The sequence below is a fragment of the Aquarana catesbeiana genome, linkage group LG03, assembly GCF_042186555.1.
Source record: "Aquarana catesbeiana isolate 2022-GZ linkage group LG03, ASM4218655v1, whole genome shotgun sequence".
NCBI lineage: Eukaryota > Metazoa > Chordata > Amphibia > Anura > Ranidae > Aquarana > Aquarana catesbeiana.
In genome coordinates this window covers 616,553,159-616,575,454 of record NC_133326.1, presented here as the reverse complement: position 1 = coordinate 616,575,454, position 22,296 = coordinate 616,553,159, and the positions used below count along the sequence as shown (strand labels likewise).

General features: G+C 42.8%; 1 protein-coding gene across 1 annotated transcript in view; it reads right to left on the bottom strand.

Moving 5' to 3' along the window:
- The window catches only part of PIWIL2 (piwi like RNA-mediated gene silencing 2), a 503,232-nt gene that overhangs the window by 203,767 nt on the left and 277,169 nt on the right, over nucleotides 1-22,296 (bottom strand). The window contains exon 13 of the mRNA XM_073622273.1: nucleotides 11,824-11,937. Coding sequence (XP_073478374.1) covers nucleotides 11,824-11,937 — 114 coding nt within the window. The remainder of the gene's footprint in view (nucleotides 1-11,823; nucleotides 11,938-22,296) is intronic.

Here is a 22,296-nt window from a genome sequence, read left to right as displayed (position 1 = left end):
AAGTTCAACCTTGGTTTAGCAAACCATAACACATTTTCCCACATGCTTTTGGGAGACTTCAAAAGTGTTTTTTTTTTGAAAAATTTAGCCAGGCTTGGATGTTTTTCTTCGTAAGAAAAGGTTTCAGTCTTGCTACACTACCCTATAGCCCAGACATATAAAGAATACGGGAGATTGTTGTCACATGTACCACACAGCCAGTACCTGCCAGATATTCCTGCAGCTTCTTTAATGTTGCTGTAGGCCTCTTGGCAGTCTCCTTGACCAGTTTTCTTCTCACTATTTCATCAATTTTGGAGGGAAGTCCAGCTCTTGGTAATGTCACTGTTATGCCATATTTTCTCCACTTGATGACTGCCTTCACTGTGTTCCATGGTATATTGAAAGCTTTGGAAATTCTTTTGTACCCTTCTCCTGACTGATGCCTTTTAAAAATGAGATCCCTCTGATGCTTTGGAAGTTCTCTGTGCACCATGGCTTTTGCTGTAAGAAAATGTCAGGAAAGACCTACTAGAACAGCTGAACTTTATTTAGGGTTAATTAAAGGCACTTTAAATGATGGCAGGTGTGTACAGACTCCTATTTAACATGAGTTTGAATGCGACTGCTTAATTCTGAACACAGCTACATCCCCAGTTATAAGAGAGTGTGCACACTTATGCAACCATATTATTTTAGTTTTTAATTTTTACTTCCCTCCACCTAAAAGATTCCAGTTTGTTGTTCAACTGAGTTGTACAGCTTATAGGTCGCATTAAAGGTGAAAAAAGTTCTGAATTTACTGTATCTGTCTAATTTTTTTCTACATCACAGAAACCTGACATTTTAACAGGGGTGTGTAGACTTTTTACATCCACTGTGTGTGTATTATATATATATATATATATATATATATATATACACATACACAGAGAGAGAGAGAGAGAGAGAGAGAGAGAGAGAGAGAGAGAGAGAGAGAAGCCTGGGTGTCCTCTTTAGAGGATTCCTCCATCTCGGAGGAGTGCGCTTTCTCTGACCCCACCCTCCCCCACGTTGGTAGGGGAAATTTACAATGTAGCTCCAGTGGGGACAGAGACCTAGACCACTTATCTCTCCCCTAAATCATTATTGATATCTGCCATCTTCTCCAACATAGTGGAGAACGCAGCTGAGAATTTCTCATTTGACATTAAGGTTCCTGTGCATGGAACTCCAGATAAGAGTTAGGAGTGTCTAAGAGCCCGAGACAGTTTTTTGTGGAGGGAAAACTGTTCTACCTAGTGCCAGATCTGCCATGTTTTCTAGGCCCAGAAGGGGGTTGGGTAGCCTTGAAGTGTTCCACCACCTGGAGGCTTCAGGGTCACATTGTGGTCTTTGCTGTGGAGAAGCTTCCACAACTCCATCCTATTTAACTGGTATCCCAATGGAAAAAGGACCGTTTTAAAGATGGCCCCCACACAGTGTGATTTTCCGACTGCACCTAAGCAGTAGCATGGGTTGGTGGGTCGCACTTGCGCAGTGGCGCCACCAGTCTATGCCTGCCAAGGAGATTCAAAAAACCGAAGTTAGACTTACTGGTAACTCAGTTTCCAGGAGTCTTCCAGAACAGCCCTTGAGAGATGGAGCTCCTCCCCCGGACAGGAAACACATTGCCGTCAGCTCTTTAAAAGGTGGTCTCTTAGGCATCTGTTCAGTTTTATCCAAGAACCGAAGGACAGAGCTGAAATATAGTTAAACTGTACAAAGGGTGGGAACGTGCTGTCCTGGAAGACTCCTGTAAACAGAGTTAGCAGTAAGTCTAACTTCGGTTTTTCCCCAGTCGTCTTCCATAACAGCCCTTGAGAGGATGAACAAGTACTCACCAAATTTTTAGGGGGGGACCACTTTCCTCCCAAATGTTTGATCTTGATCACCCAAAACGTCCAATCAATCGTGTTGAATGAACGTAGAGATGCTTGACCATGTGGCGGCCTTACATATCTTCTCTAGGGTAGCGCCGGCTTTTTCTGCCTAGAACGTGGCTAACGCCCTTGTGGAGTGTGCAGTCAAGCCTTGTGGAGGGTCCAAGTGTAGAGTTTTGTACCCTTCTGAGATGGCCATCTTTATCCACCTAGCTATTGTTCCTTTAGAAGCTGGTTTATCTTTCCAATTTCCTTAGAAGAGGATAAACAGGGCCTTTGATGTTCTGAAGCTCTTGGTAGCTTCCAAATAGCCTGAGACATCTTCTGACATCCAGCCGATGTAGTTGCTTTGCTCTTCTTTGCTTTTCGATGGTTTACTACAGAAGGAGAGTAACACTATATCCTGAATTCTGTGAAAGGTGGAAGCAACCTTGGGGATAAATGCTTGGTCAATTCTGAGAACGAACCTATCCTCCAATATCTGCATTAAGGGCTCTCTAATTGACAGAGCCTGTAGATCGCTGACTTGCAAGCAGACGTCAAAGCGATAAGAAAAACTGTTTTAAGGGCAATCAGTCTTAAGGACACCTTTGATAACGTCTCAAAAGGCTCCTTAATGACTGCCTTTAACATGATAGACAAGTCCCATGTCGGAATTTTACGACATGGCACTGGTTGTAGTCTAGAGACTGCCTTTCAAAATCTATTTATGAGCAGGTCCTGTTGTAGGGAACACTGCAAGTAGACTGATAGGGCAATTTGTACCTTAATTGGGCTTAAGGATAAGATTTTATCAATGCCTTCCTATAGGAACTCTAGAATTATTGGAGAATCATATCTTTTTTCGTTCAGGTATATGGCTCTTGTAACTGGTTTGTGAATCTGTAGCAGAGTTTGCGAATCTGTAGCAGAATTTTTATCACTCTGTTTGATAGAGCCTTAGACTTTAGGATCTCTTTATCAGATACCATGCCGCTAAGTTTAGAATGGCTGGATTGGGATGCAGTAGTGGACCCTGGGATAACAGGTTCCAACTGAAAGGTAACAATCCAAGGTGGTAGATCCGCTAATGATAGCAGAAGTGAAAACCATGCCCTCTTTGCCCAAAACGGATTTACTAGGATGAGAAATGTTTGTTCTGTCCTGAATTTGGAGAGGACTCTTGGGATCAGGTATAGAGGTAGGAAGGGGTAACCTAGCCTGAAGGTCCATGCATTCTGGAGGGCATCGACTGCCATTGGTTGATCTCTTGAGTTTAGCAAGAAAAAATTTGGTAGTTTGGCATTTGCTTTGTTGGCAAATAAGTCGATCTCTGGGGGGCCCCATTTGGAAACTATTTCCGCAAATGCTATTGGATCTAGTAACCATTCTTCTTGTGAGATTGTCTGCTCAAAAAGTCGGATAGGTTGTTCTGCACTCCTTTGAGATTGATCGCTGAAAGATTCCAGATTTTCGTCTGCCCAGGAGAATATTTCCTGTGCTATATTCATCAAGATGGGACTCCTGGTCCCTCTTTGTTTGTTTAGGTACGCTACAGAGTTGGAATGTCCGATCTGACCGATCTTTGAAATGCTGAGATTCCCCTGGTTAGAGCTTTGATTTCCTTTTGTTGGATGAGTGTTGTTTCTCTAGTTGGGTCCAGGTACCCTGCACCCATTGGCTCTCTAAATGGGCACCGCATCCCTGACTGCTGGCATCTGTAGTAAACATGTGTGAAATCGGGAAGGTCCACAGTAGTCCCTCTTGTAGATTGGTTTGGTTTGTCCACCACCAAAGTGTTTGCTTTGTTTTTTCTGGGAGGTACACCTTGTCCTCTAAGTCTTTTCCCTACAAATTTTGAAGGAGGAAGGACTGGAGTGGTCTGTGGTAAAACCAGGCCCATTTGACTGCCAGGCGGATGGAGGACGTCATAAGTCCTAAAACTGAGATTATTTATCTTATTGTAACTAGGAGATTTGTCTGTATTTGTGCCATCCGTTGTCCCATGCAGTCAAACTTTTCTTGTTGGAGTACTATTTTTTGTTCCTTTGAAAGAATAGTGTAACCTAGGAACAAGATTTCTTGAGAGGGAGAGAGATTCGATTTCTCCATGTTGATGATCCATCCTAGCTGCGATAACCACTGTTGTGTCCTTTAGTAGCTTCTCTTTTGTTGGTGCTATGAACAGCAAGTTGTTTAAGTATGGATAATTGTTATGGCTTGCAGTCTTAGTGGTGCCAGGGATTCTGCCAGGATCTTGGTAAAGATCCTCGGGGATGAGGAGAGGTCAAAGGGTAAGGCTCGGCTTTGAAAGTGAAAGATCCTTTCCCCTATCCATATTGCTATGCAGAGAAATTTTTGGGAGCTTTCTCTGATGGGGATGTGCAGATAGGCGTCCACAGAGTAGATTGACTCCATTCTGAATTTTTTTTACTGTATGACTGTGTTCAATCACTTTAGGTTGAAGATCAGGCAATATTTGCCTAAATGTTTCTGCACTAAAAACGCGTGCAAGTAAAAACCCTTTCCTTCTTCCTGTTTGGGGACTGGTATTAGGAATTTTTGGTCTACTAATTTCCCTATGAGTTGTGGTAATGCCTGAGCATTTGCTGGGTCCCTGGATAATTGAGTAATCAATACTCTTGCGGGAGGTCTTTGGTTGAACTCTAAGGCATATACTTTCTCGATCACTCCCCTGACAAAACTATTTGATGTTATTTTTTTCCACTGTGGAAGGAAATCCTCAAATCTTCCTCCCACTTGGCAGCTGGCATCACTGTGGTTTGGAATTTTTGTCAGGAGGGTTAAAAAGCACATTTGTTATTTGCCCTCATTTCTGGGCAGACCAGTGATTTTTTGGCTTTCCTTTATCCTGTGTTCTCGTTTGTCCTTTATAGGGACACATTTTTTTCTGGGAAATGATTTTTTTTCTTAACAGGAAAGGTCTTTTTTCTATCGGCTGAACGCTCTAAGGCTTCATATAGGCGAGTGCCAAAAAGAAACTTGAAAAAAGGAACGCTACATAAGCGTAACTTGGAGGCTGTGTCCCCTTGCCAGGTTTTGAGCCAAAGGGTTCTCCTGGCTGCAACAGATAATGAGGCTGCTCTGGCTGAGAGTTTTACAGACTCAGCCGAGGCGTTCCGCAATGAAGCCTACTGTTTTAAAGAGCATGGGGAAAGATTTTAACAGCTCTACTCTAGGGGTACCCACCATCAGATGCTCTTGCAGCTGTTTTAACCAAAATTCAAAATGTCAGGCTATGCAAGTTGTTGTCAGTGCTGGTCTGAGGTTTGCCATCGCGGTATCCCATGATCTTTTTAGGATTACATCGCCTCCAAGTGTTTTGACACTTTTGCTAGGGGGGACATCAAATTTAGGGGATTGATTCCAGATTGTCTTTGGGTCCTTATAAAAGGGAAATCTTTTCAGGCTACTTGAAAAGAAGGGCCCTTTATCTGGTTTCGCCCACTCCCTAAGCACTAAATCTGTCATGATTTTGTGCACCGGGAATACCTTGGTCTTCTTTTTATTCAACCCTTGGTACATTTTGTCATGTCTTGAGTGTTTTTTTCTTCTTTCATCTCTAAGGTCTCATAGATTGCCCCCACTAGTTCATCCACATCCCCCAGGGAAAGTTTGTAGGTACTCCTGAATCCTCCTGGCCTTCCTCCTGTCCTGAATCTGATTGGGAGGAGTCCGCGTCAGTGTTTTTATACGGGACTTGTGCATCCGAGATAAATTTTCGTAATGACTGAAAAGTAGATTGCATTTCATCCTTGAAGGAGCAGAGGAATTTTGAAACAGGAGAATCTTCCTCGGTCTTTAGCATGGCTGTGATGCAAGTAGGACACAAGGTTTTTATGTAGCTAGACGAGAGCCTTGCACTACAAGGAGGACATTTCTTTTTGTCTGTCTTGGTAGTAGCTTTCTCTGATCTGGATGATTCTTTCTGAGAGGGGGACAAGGAGGAGAGGGGATTTGTTTAACAAAATAACTAATCTAGTCCTGGCCTCCTCCCGGTGTGCTAAGATGCCCAAAAGAGCTCTAAGGTGGTTCCCCCAGGGTCTTCAAGCTCCCCTTGTAATAAATGATACACAGGAAAATAAGGCTATGGCCAGGCCAGCCTAACTGTGATGAGCCGGCGTTTGACTCCCCCGGAGCATGGAATGTCTCCATGGTGCTCTGTTGCTGTTGGTGTCCAAAGACCATGCTGTTGCGCATAAATACACCGACTCGGCCTTCCGCTTTGCTCCCTGTACTGGAAGCCGGAACCACAACCTCTGGTGCGCAGTGATGACATTATATACGCCGGAAGTGACACCCAGCATTTTCTGGGTCACGGCATCTTACAGCGAGGAGAGCGAGCTCTCTCACTGCTGATGCCGCCGCCGATGCTCCTCCATCACTGCCCACTCCCTCGCCGGGCACCAGAGAGAGTGGGTACAGGGAACTCCATACCAATGCGGAGGGAACCCGGGGTCCGTGGAGAGGAAGGCCTTCTGGCCTTAAGGTGAGGGAGATTTTCGGCTGGTGTGGACAGCCCTTGATGATGGATGCTCTCCCACTCCATCTCCCCATTTAAAAGAAGGTACCTCCGAGCAGCATGTCTCTTCCGACTGAGGAAACAAAAAACTGACCAGATGCCTGAGGGACTGCCTTTTAAAGAGCTGGAAGCAATGTGTTTCCTCTCTGGGGGAAGAGCTCAAACTCTCAAGGGTTGTCCTGGAAGGGATAAAGAATTAGTGTGCTCAAACAGTGTGATACACACCCTGTGCTAATGTATGTCTGCAGTGACCTCTAGTGCTCCCAGTCAGCAAGGTGCAACCACCTGCTGAGGTGAGTGCCACACACAAAAATCCAGTAAAAATTCAGCTAACAGGGTGTACCTGTTCTTCCACCTGGGTCCTGCTACTATCCCCTCGAAGATATTTAGCATTCATAGGAGCTGATCAGGAAAACTGCCCCCGCTGTAAACCAGAGAAAGGCAGTTTAAGAAGCAGAAACATGTGCATCAAAACATCATTGCCTTTGGAAAATAGCAAAAACAAGGTATTGCTGGGGGGGAAGAGGGGTTATTCTGGGTGGTGTCAAGCTTTACTATTTGCCAGTGTGCAATCCCCTGGAGGTGGAGCACAACTATATAGTCACAGAATTACCTCTCCTGTGTTCTGTAATGTAGGTAAAAAAAAAAAATATGAGAGAGAGAGAGAGAGAGAGAGAGAGAGAGAAGAGAGAGAGAGAAAAGAGAGAGAGAGAGAGAGAGAGAGAGAGAGAGAGAGAGAGAGAGAGAGAGAGAGAGAGAGAGAGGGAAGAGAGAGAGAGAGAGAGAGGGGGAGGGAAGAGAGAGAGAGAGAGAGATATCAGGACACCTTTGCTTCTAATAAGTAAAAGTACAATACAGAAAACCTACCATATACAGCACGCGGCCGTGTACTGCAACAAGGGACCACAGGCCTCATTCCTTACAACATGAGGGACATTGTCCCACATATCTCGGGTACTGTACATCCCCTATTGAACCTGCATCGACATATCTCCCTTGCAAAGGCAACTCACTATCTTTTTTGTGCACATAAATTGCAATGACGACACCATATGCCACCCGGCCCACCCAATCACCACAGTCAATCTACCTTACCCGTGTACACGTGCTTGTACCTTGAATGTTATGGCCAAGATGCACAAACTGCCCAGGCTACAGCCGCATACATTAACATTTCCCTTTACATACGGAGAACTACTACTCGGAGACAAGTTCTACCATATGCGAGACTAACTCAGTGATGTTTCGTCCCCCCCTGCACTGCCAGAGTGACCTGGCTTATGGGCATAGATTCAGCCTGAAATTCATTCCATTATGCCACACAAGCCTTACCACATATCCAGGGAAATATTTCCATATCAGCCTTTATCACTCAGGACCCTGATTCAGGTTTTGTTTATGTCACTGTTTTACTTGAGTGAGGTGTCTGATCCACCTCACACACTAGTTCGGGTTTTGTTATGGGTATATGCCTACACCAGCTGGGGTCGGTGTTGGGCCGGGTGGGGGGAAGGGGGATTGTTATAATAGGAGTACAATGCAACAATTATGAATGCTACCAGTTACAGAATGCAATGTTCAGTATAGTTCTGCATGACCTACTAGCTAGAGAGATTACTGACATGTGTAGTGTGAGGACCCTCTCTTGTGTGATACAGTGGTACTACATGATCAAACTCCTATATTAGCTACATCATACTTTATCATGACTTCTCTTAAGCTCCTAACATAGAATGTTAGAGGTCTACGAGACAAAATCAAACATTCAGTTGTTCTATCGTATATTAAAATGCAGAAGGCGGACATTATATAGTCTTCGTCGAGACACACATAGATGGCCGCTTACAGCTCACTCTTAAACGCCCATGGATTGGGTGGGCATATCACTCAATTTATACAACACACGCAAGAGAGGTGTCCTTGCTCATAGCCGAGTCCCTGCATTTCGAGTTGTGTGATCTGAGCTCAGACCCGAAGGGTCGCTATGTTTTCCTATGTGTTAAGATATATGGTGAACAGTTTTTGCTACTGGCTTATTATGTACCACCCCCATTTTGCATGACAGTCTTGACGGAGGGACTCGACTTCATGGCCCGGTATCCGACAGTCCCAGCCATCTGGTTGGGAGACTTCAATGCTACCCTAAACCCTAGCCTTGACAAAGCACCACAGCCTCCCTTGACTTCTAGGCCATATACACATACTAGGTTTGCCAGACTGATCTCAAACTTCAATCTGGCTGATTCATGGAGGACTAAACACCCGACCACCAGGGCATACTCATGCTTCTCCTCCACCCACAACACAATGTCCCGTATAGACTTTATCCTACTTTCACAGATACTGGTACCTAGACTACTGGAAGTAGCCTTTTGCCCCAGACTGTTGTCAGACCATAGTCCATATTACATCACATTGACTATCCCTTTAACTAAACTACCCAGGACATGGAGACTCAACCCTTTTTGGTTCTCATTGTTCCCAGATGATGGCCAGATAGACGATGAATGGAAAAGATACTTTCAGGTAAACGCTCATTCTGCCTCATTTGCGAACATATGGGACTCATTCAACTTACATGCGAAGGCCACTCTGATATCCCAAATTAATAAACTAAAATCAGCCACAGCGGAGAAGACAGACAGGGTACTTGAGGAACTCTCACTTGCGGAATGTCAGTACGAGGCTGACCCCTCTCCTGACAAGCCCTCCCACCTTAAACTACAATCCAGGGTAGTTAATCAGTTGCAATATGAGATGTCTAGAAGAAAACTTTTTTTTCTCTAGGCAGAAACTTTTTAAAAATGGAGAGAGAGTGGGAAAACTATTGGCGTACATGGCTCATAGTGAGGACAGGACCCCAGTAGTGATTTCCCTGTGAAACCCATGAGGTGAGATGATAACCGAGCCTGCAACTATAACAGCAATGTTCCACAGGTTTTTTAGCTCCCTGTACACCACCACTACATCCAATGACTCAACACCCATTGATCGCTTCGTTGCTTCCCTGGCGGTTTTCCCGAGTGTGGCTCGGGGTTAAAATTCAGGACCATTAGCGGTAACCCCGAGCCACACTCGGGATTACATCGCAGGATCCTGGTGTGGCTTTACTTACCTTGTCCCCGGGATCCTGCGATGTCCCCCGCTGTGTCTGCGGGCTCCGACCTCCTCCGAAGCCTCTCCGTGCAAGGCTCCGTTCCCTGCGAGCGGCGCGACGCACGGGGGGCGGAGCCTGGTGGCAAATTCAAAAAATTGTAAAATCATAACACATACAGTACTGTAATCTTACAGATTACAGTACTGTATGAAATTATTTCACATCCCTTTTGTCCCCAGTGCTTTGTCCTATGCCCTGCATGCAGTTTTATGTTATATATACTGTTCTTTCTGCCTGGAAACTGGAGATTGTCCATAGCAACCAAAAAGTGTCCCTTTACATTAAAAGTGGCTTTAGACCAGCTAGAAAACAGCGATAGTAAATTAGAACACTTGCAGAATTGAGCGATAATGAATCGTGGGGAAATTCATTTTATTACTATTATTTTTTTTTTTAAATTACTTATTTTTATTTATTATATTATAATTTATGTTTTTGTGTTTCAAACTTTATCATACCCGGGATATCTACTAGACTCTTGTTTGGACAGATTTAAGTGTTTTATTGTTAAGAATTACAGACCTACAATATAAAACGCCAAATTTCCATGCAAAATAATTGTACCGCTTTCAGCACCTAAAATCCGAAATAATCATACCGCCAGGGAGGTTAAAAGAACTCACGATTCCACAGCTGACCACAGATCAGATAGAAATGCTAGAGGCGCCACTAATGACCGAGGAGATAGCCATGGCAATCGCTAGCTTTGCTAGATCCAAGTCACCAGTCACCATTCACCACACATAGAATTCTACTATCAATACAGTGAGACTCTCATAGCTCATCTGCTTGCCCTTTACACCCACCTATTTGAGACCTTTACTCTACCAGCATCCATGAGGGAAGCAATCATAGTACTCATTCCAAAACCAGGCGAGGATCTGGGTCTCCCCGAATCCTATAGACCCATCTCCCTGCTTCAGGTGGACATCAAAATCCTGGCCAAAATTCTGGCTCTATGTCTCAATCAGGTTATCCTAACCTTAGTACATGAAGACCAAGCTGGCTTCATGCATGGTAGGAACACCTCATTTAATCATAGAAAATTGTTCATAAATATAAAGCCCGTCATGACAATGTTGGACAGAGGGTTGTGGTGACGCTTGACACTGCTAAGGCGTTTGATTCGGTAGAGTGGAACTACCTATGGAAATGTCTGGCACAATACGGCTTTGGCCCTAAATTTCTTAGGTGGATCCGTTTATTATACCAGGTCCCAGTGGCCAGGGTAACGGCCAATTGGTGGCAGTTGGACACCTTTGAACTTTCCAGAGGCACCAGGCAGGGCTGCCCTCCATCCCTCCTACTGCATGCCTTAGCCACGGAACCTCTAGCAATATCCATCAGATGTAACCCAATGATACAATGCCTACGCGTGTGCAACCTAGAAAAAGTACAATACAGCAAGTTCTAGAACACAAAAGGTGCTGAGTAGATGGCAGGGGGTTGCCCGCAACAAAAGGAATTACTTTAAGGATGCCACTGGTGTAAGAAAATTCACCAGTGGTATAACTTATACAAAAAATATAAAAAAAAATAAAGTAGGTGCTAATTAAACTACATGCATCCTAAAATTGACATGTGCTAAGTGATAAAGATTATACCCACTGTGATAATCACTATTGAAGTAATGTTATAATCACTATGTGCAATGCCAAAAACGAAAAAAGCACAATTTTTTTTCCCACAAAGATGCTGTGAAAAAAAGTCCCAAATGTTAATACCACTGGTATTAATATTAGGGATTTTATTCACAGCATCTTTGTGAAATTTTTTGTGCGATTTTTTTTTACACTGCTATCAACGGAAAAGGTTTTTTCACAGCATCTTTGCTGAATTTTTTGTGCGATTTTTTTGTGCATTTTTTGTTGTTTTTGGTATTGCACAATATTGATTATCACAGTGGGCGTAATCTTTATTATTTAGCACAAGTCAATTTTAGGATGCATGTAGATTATAGCCCACTTTATATTTTTTGTAAGATTTATTAGTGTAATTCACTCTTAAAGGGGCAGCTGTCACACACATTTACATAGGGTTAGCTCCTTTTATATTTTGGAATAATTTATGTGGTATAACTTAGGTTTTTAAACTACATAAGAATGGCACAAGATAAAAGAAACAAATCTAGACCCACAGACACTGATTATTTACTAAACATGTTTAATATTGTTGCATCTTAAACATTCAAGTGCTGTTTGCTATAAACATTTCAATCAATAGTATACATCTTTCTCAAATTAAAACACTATTGAAGGACTTACAACAGAAATCGAGGGTTCACGGGTCACTTCTCTGGTCCAGTTGAGGTCCTCTCCAGGAGTGAATGAATTTCTTTTCAGGTTAATTTTCTCCTTTGGCAAAATCCTACCTGTTGTCTGCAGGAAGATTGCAAAACAGGTTATCCAAACACTAACAATTTATAACATTTCACTTAAAATTTAAGATTTGAAAGTTTATATAGACAGTGGTCTAGTTAACAACACAAAAAAACTTTACCAAGCATGAAGATAAAAAAAAATAAAATAATTGAGGGTCTCTTGGAACTGTATTTGAAAAATGTAGAGCCTGTGCTCTTAACAAGTAAAAATAGTACAGGCCACAGAACTCTACATAATAATTATAGGCTCTTCCTGCTTCATGTTTGTTTTGCCTTTAATACTATAGTCCTACTTGCAAGTGAAAATTTAAAGGGCAACATGCTGCAATTCCAGTGGCTGAGGTTGAGAATATGGCCACCTCTTAGAGCTTTCTGCAGCCCACCAACTCTCAGACTCCCCTGCTGGCACCTCTGCCCTACAGTGGCTCTACCAAACTGTTCTGGTCTCAGCTCCCAGTCACCACCGTTCCAGCCTCCTGCAGAGTGGGCTCGCTCTCTGTGTAGGAGCCTCTTACAAACACTGCTGTGTGACCTACAGCCACTGCCAACGGAGTCCTGAGCAAGCAGAGGAATCTCCTCTGCACCAACGCAGCATAAAAATAACCTGTAGTGACATTACAACCCAGGGACATCACCGCTGGACTATGTAGAGTCTCCATAATAATCTCACCAAATGAAGCAGTGTTACAAAGAGTGAGTTCTGAATATTCAAATAAACAGGGTCCTTTTCCACCCTTTTATTTATCAAAGCAGCTCCTTCACCACACTGTAATTTACAAAACTAGCACTGGGGAAAAGGGTCCTGTCTTCAACTGCTACTATCTTAAAGGGGCCACTCCTGACAAGGATACACTTGTTATTCTCCACATACCTTTATGTTTTAATTTAGAAGATATATTATTCTGCAAACAACCCCAAAAGCTCTTGTTTAGAAGATATATTATTCTGCAAACAACCCCAAAAGCTCTTGTCCAAGTGCCATCCAATCTAGCCACTAACGAACCCTAGACTATGATTGAGCACACCATTCTCTGCACCTATAATGGACACAATCATTCTTAATCTTAACTCCCATTTAAAATGGAAAAATATCTTGATAAAAATACTTTGACCAGGTTAAAAAGCTGCTACTAAAATAGAAAATACTTCAGAATATCTCTCTCTTCCCATTCCTCCCCAATAAGCCCTTGTTTAGATCACCTAAATCAGTGGTCATCAACCCTGTCCTCAGGGCCCACTAACAGGCCAGGTTTGCAAGAAAACAAATACATCACAGGTGATATTCATTTGTCGCTTAGTGATTGCAGTATTCTAGTCTGCATCTCCCCAAGGTAATACATAAAACCTGGCCTGTTAGTGGGCCATGAGGACAGGGTTGATGACCGCTAACCTAGATGACTCTTCCCAAGACAAAACCTTCTCTTAACCAGCTATTTCTAAAATCATGGTGGACAAGGTAAGACCAGGCCAATTCAGACACTTTTTGTTTACATTTTAAAATTAGTATTAATTGCTAGAAAATTACTTAGAACCCCCACACATTATATTTTTAAGCCTTGAGAGTAAAATGGTGTGTTTTGCAAATTTTTATATCATGATATTTGTACAGCAGTTTTTCAAATGCAATTATTTCAGAAAAAATAAACCTTGATTTAATTGCACAAAAACACAAAATAATATCCAATTGTTTAGAAAAAAAATTAAAAGGTGTTACACTGAATAGATACCCAACGTGCCGTGTTGTGGAATGGCGACACACTACGGTAATTCTAAATTTTAATAGACTACACTTTAAAAGCCTGTACAGGCTACCAGTTTAGAGTTACACAGGAAGTCTGATGCTAGAACGCTCACGACTCCTCACGTGTGGTACGAACACAGATTACATATGCATGCACAACCTCCCACTGCTTGTAAAAGCAGCAGTAGGCATCATCCCTGTATAACACTTCAAACTGCCAACGTAAATGTATGTAAGGGGGGTCTTGAAGTAGTTAAAACAGCTCTGCATTTTTTTGACAAAAAGTGTGAACTTTGCAAAAAACAATAGAAGCAGTGCTGGTGACAATCATATCTAATGCTAGCAAAATGCAAGAAATTGAACAATGCATTAACTGAGGCCCAATCGCTTCTCACCACCTCAAATGGGTGAAAAGTTAGAGGATTTGGAAAATAGAAATCACAGATCCAATATATACGTCATTGGGAATCTCGGTGCATTCAAAGGCACAGATCTCCAGTACTACTTCACATTTGACCTAATAACCTTTCCAAACCTCAAAACATGCCCTACTTACAACATTGAAAGAGCACATCAACTGGTTCCAGAACAGCAAGGACCTAACAACAGACACATATAGCCAAATACTTTTACTTCTCGGATAAAAAATCTAGTCTATCTTCTTACTGAAAACATAAGGAATCTGCAATGATGGAAACCGTATTCCAATATTCCAGGACTTCACAACTTATATCACACATATGTAAACTGCTTTCAAACCACACATGAATGCGAATTCACGCGAATGTTAGAGCAAGAGCAATAATCCTAGCACAAGACTCTTTCTGTAACCTGTAAAAAAGCGTAGCCTATGATGATTTTTAACTACCGAATTTTGCCGCTATTGAACGAGTGTGCGCAATTTTAAAGTGACATGTTAGGCATCTATTTACTCGGCGTAACATCTTTCACATTATACAAAAAATTTGGGTAAATATTGTGTTTTGTTTGTTTGTTTTTTTAATTCATGAAAGTGTTCTAAAAATCTAGTTTGAAAAATTGCTGTGCAAATACAGTGTGATATAAGAAATTGCAACAACCACCATTTTATTCCCTAGAGTCTATGCTAATACATATATACATGTGTGTATGTATATGTATTAGCAGAGACACTAGGGAATACAATGTATGGTGGTCCTGAGTAATTTTCTAGCAAAAAAATTATGATTTTTACATGTAGTAGGGGAATGCCAGAACTGGCCCGGTTTGGAAGTGGTTAACGTTACTTTAACCACTTCAGCCCCGGAAGGATTTACCCCCTTCCTGGTGATTCAGCACTGCGTTGCCAACTGCGCGGTCGTGCGACATTGTACCCTAACAAAATTTACGTTCTTTTTTTCCCCACAAATAGAGCTTTCTTTTGGTGGTATTTGATCACCTCTGTGTTTTTTTTTTTTTTTTTGCGCTATAAACAAAAAAAGACCGACAATTAAAAAAAAAAAAAAAAAAAAAAAAAGCAATTTTTTTTACTTTTTGCTATAATATAATATATAAAAAAAAACTAATTTCTTCCACAGTTTAGGCCGATATGTATTCTTCTACATATTTTTGGTAAAAAAAAAAAAAAAAAATTGCATTAAGTGCATATGGATTGGTTTACGCAAAAGTAATTATTTTTATTATTTTTTTTACTAGTAATGGCGGCAATTTTTAATCGAGACTGCGATATTATGGCGGACAGATTGGACACTTTGACACTATTTTGGGAGCATTGTCATTTATACAGCAATCAAAGCTACAAATAGTCACTGATTATTGTATAAATGACACTGGCAGGGAAGGGATTAAACACTAGGGGGCGATCAAGAGGTTAAGTGTGTTCCCTTGATGTGTTCTAAATGTAGGGGGGATGGGCTCACTACAACATGACAGAGATCACTGCTCCCGATGACAGGGAGCAGTATATCCCTGTCATGTTGCTTGGCAGAACAGGGAAATGCCCCTTTCTGCCTCTCAATCGCGAGCCGACGGCGAACATCGAGTTTGCGGGACCTGTGCGTGCGCGCGCCAGATTCAAAAGACATAGAGGTACGTCCTTTTGCCTGCCCGTGCCATTATGCCGACGTAAATTGGCGGTCGGCAAGTGGTTAACTATGCATATTGTTGTTTCAGGTTAATCCTTACTTGCTACGCAATCAGTTGTTTGTTCAAAAGTGTAACCCCGGATAGCTGAGCACAGGAGAACGTTAAAAAATCTGAAATGTTAAAAAGTTGAAAAAGCTTAATTTCTTTTATTTTTGAAACACTGTTACATGTTATTTGCTTTACTATTCTTACTTTTACTGAGCTTGAGCCCAATGAGGGGCCACTTGATAGAACTTCTGACTAATCTACTGATGGCAGCAGCTTATTTAAAATAGCCACTCCCACCTTTCAGGTATTTCCATATGCTGCTACTGCTCCATTATTTTCTTAGCTGCAGGAACACCTAATTCTACTCCTCCCACCCCCTTACCCACAAAACCTCAACCTCAAAATAGTTTCCTGGAATGTGGCTGGGTTAAATACATCACTCAAGAGAAAAAAGATCTATTATCTAAAACCTGACGTAGCCCTCTTGCAGGAGACTCACTTGAAAACGGGCCACAATAACCAAGTAAAAGATAACTGGATAGCAGAAACAGTAGTCAAATCGGCGGTGGCAGCACCCGAGGACTGAGGGACGATTCGGTCACGGGTGCCGACATCGCTGGACCCTGGGACAGGTGAGTGTCCTTATTTTAAAAGTCAGCAGCTGCAGTATTTGTAGCTGCTGACTTTTAATTTTTTTTTTTTCCGCGGGACTCCCTCTTTAACCACTTGACGACCGCCTCACGCCGATTTACGTCGGCAAGGTGGCACGGACAGGCAAAATCACGTACATATACGTGATTTGCCTTCCGCGGGAGGGGGGTCCGATCGGACCCCCCCCCCCCCCCCCCCGGTGCCCGAGGCGGTCGTCTTTTGTCCAGCGGCGATCAGAGGTGAGGGGGAGGCCATCCGTTCGTGGCCCCCCCTCGCGATCGCCGCCGGCCAATCAGATCACTTCCTTTGCTGCTGTATGCTAAACAGCAGCAAAGGAAATGATGTCATCTCTCCTCGGCTCGGTATTCCGTTGCAGCGCCGAGGAGAGAAGACTTCACTGTGAGTGCACCAACACTACACAACACAGTAGAACATGCCAGGCACACAAAACACCCCGATCCCCCCCTCCCTGTCACAAACTGACACCAGCAGTTTTTTTTTTTTTCTGATTACTGCATTGGTGTCAGTTTGTGACAGTTACAGTGTTGGGACAGTGAATATTAGCCCCCTGTAGGTCTAGGATACCCCCCTAACCCCCCCTAATAAAGTTTTAACCCCTTGATCACCCCCCGTCACCAGTGTCGCTAAGCGATCATTTTTCTGATCGCTGTATTAGTGTCGCTGGTGACGCTAGTTAGGGACCTAAATATTTAGGTTCGCCGTCAGCGTTTTATAGCGACAGGGACCCCCATATACTACCTAATAAATGTTTTAACCCCTTGATGGCCCCCTAGTTAACCCTTTCACCACTGATCACCGTATAAGTGTTACGGGTGACGCTGGTTAGTTTGTTTATTTTTTTTAGTGTCAGGGCACCCGCCGTTTATTACCGAATAAACGTTTAGCCCCCTGATCGCCCGGCGGTGATATGCGTCGCCCCAGGCAGCGTCAGATTAGCGCCAGTACCGCTAACACCCACGCACGCAGCATACGCCTCCCTTAGTGGTATAGTATCTGATCGGATCAATATCTGATCCGATCAGATCTATACTAGCGTCCCCAGCAATTTAGGGTTCCCAAAAACACAGTGTTAGCGGGATCAGCCCAGATACCTGCTAGCACCTGCGTTTTGCCCCTCCGCCCGGCCCACCCAAGTGCAGTATCGATCGATCACTGTCACTTACAAAACACTAAACGTATAACTGCAGCGTTCGCAGAGTCAGGCCTGATCCCTGCGATCGCTAACATTTTTTTGGTAGCATTTTGGTGAACTGGCAAGCACCATCCCCAGGCAGCGTCAGGTTAGCGCCAGTAGCGCTAACACCCACGCACGCACCATACACCTCCCTTAGTGGTATAGTATCTGATCGGTTCAATATCTGATCTGATCAGATCTATACTAGCGTCCCCAGCAGTTTAGGGTTCCCAAAAACGCAGTGTTAGCGGGATCAGCCCAGATACCTGCTAGCACCTGCGTTTTGCCCCTCCACCCGGCCCAGCCCAGCCCACCCAAGTGCAGTATCGATCGATCACTGACACTTACAAAACACTAAATGCATAACTGCAGCGTTCGCAGAGTCAGGCCTGATCCCTGCGATCGCTAACAGTTTTTTTGGTAGCTTTTTATTTAACTGGCAAGCGCCAGCGGCCTAGTACACCCCAGTCGTAGTGAAACCAGCACTGCAGTAACACTTGGTGACGTGGCGAGTCCCATAAGTGCAGTTCAAGCTGGTGAGGTGGCAGGCACAAGTAGTGTCCCGCTGCCACCAAAAAGACAAACACAGGCCCGTCGTGCCCATAGTGCCCTTCCTGCTGCATTCGCCAATCCTAATTGGGGACCCACCACTTCTGCAGCGCCCGTACTTCCCCCATTCACATCCCCAACCAAATGCAGTCGGCTGCATGAGATGTCGTGTCTGCAGCAAGCGCGGATATAGGCGTGACACCTGCTATTATTGTCCCTCCTGTCCTGACAATCCTGGTCTTTGCATTGGTGAATGTTTTGAACGCTACCATTCATTAGTTGAGTATTAGCGTAGGGTACAGCATTGCACAGACTAGGCACACTTGCACAGGGTCTCCCAAGATGCCATCGCATTTTGAGAGACCCGAACCTGGAATCGGTTACCGTTATAAAAGTTAGTTACAAAAAAAGTGTAAAAAAAAAAAAAAATATATATAAAATAAAAAAAATAGTTGTCGTTTTATTGTTCTCTCTCTCTCTATTTTCTCTTTCTTTTGTTCTGCTCTTTTTTACTGTATTCTATTCTGCAATGTTTTATTGTTATTATGTTTTATCATGTTTGCTTTTCAGGTATGCAATTTTTTATACTTTACCGTTTACTGTGCTTTATTGTTAACCATTTTTTTGTCTTCAGGTACGCCATTCACGACTTTGAATGGTTATACCAGAATGATGCCTGCAGGTTTAGGTATCATCTTGGTATCATTCTTTTCAGCCAGCGGTTGGCTTTCATGTAAAAGCAATCCTAGCGGCTAATTAGCCTCTAGACTGCTTTTACAAGCCGTGGGAGGGAATGCCCCCCCACCCCCCACCGTCTTCCGTGTTTTTCTCTGGCTCTCCTGTCTCAACAGGGAACCTGAGAATGCAGCCGGTGATTCAGCCAGCTGACCATAGAGCTGATCAGAGACCAGAGTGGCTCCAAACATCTCTATGGCCTAAGAAACCGGAAGCTACGAGCATTTTATGACTTAGATTTCGCCAGATGTAAATAGCGCCATTGGGAAATTGGGGAAGCATTTTATCACACCAATCTTGGTGTCATCAGATGCTTTGCGGGCAGAGGAGAGATCTAGGGTCTAATAGACCCCAATTTTTTCAAAAAAGAGTACCTGTCACTACCTATTGCTATCATAGGGGATATTTACATTCCCCGAGATAACAATAAAAATGATTAAAAAAAAAAAAAAATGAAAGGAACAGTTTAAAAATAAGATAAAAAAGCAAAATAATAATAAAGAAAAAAAAAAAAAAAGCACCCCTGTCGCCCCCTGCTCTCGCGCTAAGGCGAACGCAATGTAAACAGCAATTGCACCATGCATGTGAGGTATCGCCGCGAAGGTCAGATCGAGGGCAGTAGTTTTTGCAGTAGACCTCCTCTGTAAATTTAAAGTGGTAACCTGTAAAGGCTTTTAAAAATGTATTTATTTTGTTGCCACTGCACGTTTGTGCGCAATTTTAAAGCATGTCATGTTTGGTATCCATGTACTCGGCCTAAGATCATCTTTTTTATTTCATCAAACATTTGGGCAATATAGTGTGTTTTAGTGCATTAAAATTTAAAAAAGTGTGTTTTTTCCCCAAAAAATGCGTTTGAAAAATCGCTGCGCAAATACTGTGTGAAAAAAAAAAAATGAAACACCCACCATTTTAATCTGTAGGGCATTTGCTTTAAAAAAATATATAATGTTTGGGGGTTCAAAGTAATTTTTTTGCAAAAAAAAATAACTTTTTCATGTAAACAAAAAGTGTCAGAAAGGGCTTTGTCTTCAAGTGGTTAGAAGAGTTGGTGATGTGTGACATAAGCTTCTAAATGTTGTGCATAAAATGCCAGGACAGTTCAAAACCCCCCCAAATGACCCCATTTTGGAAAGTAGACACCCCAAGCTATTTGCTGAGAGGCATGTCGAGTCCATGGAATATTTTATATTGCGACACAAGTTGCGGGAAAGAGACAAATTTTTTTTTTTTTTTTTTTGCACAAAGTTGTCACTAAATGATATATTGCTCAAACATGCCATGGGAATATGTGAAATTACACCCCAAAATACATTCTGCTGCTTCTCCTGAGTACGGGGATACCACATGTGTGAGACTTTTTGGGAGCCTAGCCGCGTATGGGACCCCGAAAACCAAGCACCGCCTTCAGGCTTTCTAAGGGCATAAATTTTTGATTTCACTCTTCACTGCCTATCACAGTTTCGGAGGCCATGGAAATCCCAGGTGGCACAAAACCCCCCCAAATGACCCCATTTTGGAAAGTAGACACCCCAAGCTATTTGCTGAGAGGTATAGTGAGTATTTTGCAGACCTCACTTTTTGTCACAAAGTTTTGAAAATTGAAAAAAGAAAAAAAACAAATGAGAGCTGCAAAATACTCACCATGTCTCTCAGCAAATAGCTTGGGGTGTCTACTTTCCAAAATGGGGTCATTTGGGGGGGTTTTGTGCCACCTGGGCATTCCATGGCCTCCGAAACTGTGATAGACAGTGAAGAGTGAAATCAAAAATTTACACCCTTAGAAATCCTGAAGGCGGTGATTGGTTTTCGGGGCCCCGTACACGGCTAGGCTCACAAAAGGTCCCACACATGTGGTATCCCCGTACTCAGGAGAAGCAGCTGAATGTATTTTGGGGTGCAATTCCACATATGCCCATGGCCTGTGTGAGCAATATATCATTTAGTGACAACTTTTTGTAATTTTTTTTTTTTGTCATTATTCAATCACTTGGGACAAAAAAAAAATTAATATTCAATGGGCTCAACATGCCTCTCAGCAATTTCCTTGGGGTGTCTACTTTCCAAAATGGGGTCATTTGGGGGGGTTTTGTACTGCCCTGCCATTTTAGCACCTCAAGAAATGACAGTCATAAACTAAAAGCTGTGTAAATTCCAGAAAATGTACCCTAGCTTGTAGACGCTATAACTTTTGCGCAAACCAATAAATATACGCTTATTGACATTTTTTTTTACCAAAGACATGTGGCCGAATACATTTTGGCCTAAATATATGACTAAAATTGAGTTTATTGGATTTTTTTTTATAACAAAAAGTAGAAAATATCATTTTTTTTCAAAATTTTCGGTCTTTTTCCGTTTATAGCGCAAAAAATAAAAACCGCAGAGGTGATCAAATACCATCAAAAGAAAGCTCTATTTGTGGGAAGAAAAGGACGCAAATTTCGTTTGGGTACAGCATTGCATGACCGCGCAATTAGCATTTAAGGCGACGCAGTGCCAAATTGGAAAAAGTCCTCTGGTCCTTAGGCAGCATAATGGTCCGGGGCTGAAGTGGTTAACCAGAACTTATGGTCCAAAACACCATAATTTCTAAATAACTGACCATACCTTCAAACCAGCACTAACTGTACAAATTAAATAATTTCAGCTTTCCCCAGCTTTCATGCTCCCCTTTATACTGCTCAAACCTTGAAACCTTTACTATTCCAACAACTGACAGACCAAGCCAGATTGCACAAAATTACCCCAGAGCAATTTGAAAGTCTTAACTCTCCTATCACTGATTAATCCAACAGGCCATCAAATCCTCAGCAAACAAAACCTCTGGTCCAGCCACTCACCAAAAGATCATGCCTTCTTGGCAAGCAGGGCCGTCAGTCTCTTACCTGGGGAAGAAATGGCACCAGGATGCACTATGAGAAAAGGGCAAGCTGGTGGATCCAGTATTATATTTTAGACAATGTTCAGCTGGTAAACCTTGGGTCCTGCGCCATTCATGTGAATATAACTTTGGAGTCCATGCTTTGATGGGTCAGGGCTGTTTTGAAGCCAAATAGGGGTCAATATTAGTTAATTAATGTTACGTCTGATCAGTGTAAATTTTCCATCCAGTATCATCTCTCCCTACTACAGGTATATGGTCTCTTATTTAATCATTTGGCCTAATCGGACCAGACTGGAGCTCCCAGAGAATAGGCAAGTAAATGCATCTTCCTTCTACACTACAGTCAGACCCCATTCACACAGGGGCAACACGACTTGCAGGTCGCCTCAGCGAGGCGACCTGCAAACGAATGCCCGGGCGACTTGCAAAGCGACTTCTGCATAGAAGTCTATGCAAGTCGCCCCCGAAGTCGTACAGGAACCTTTTT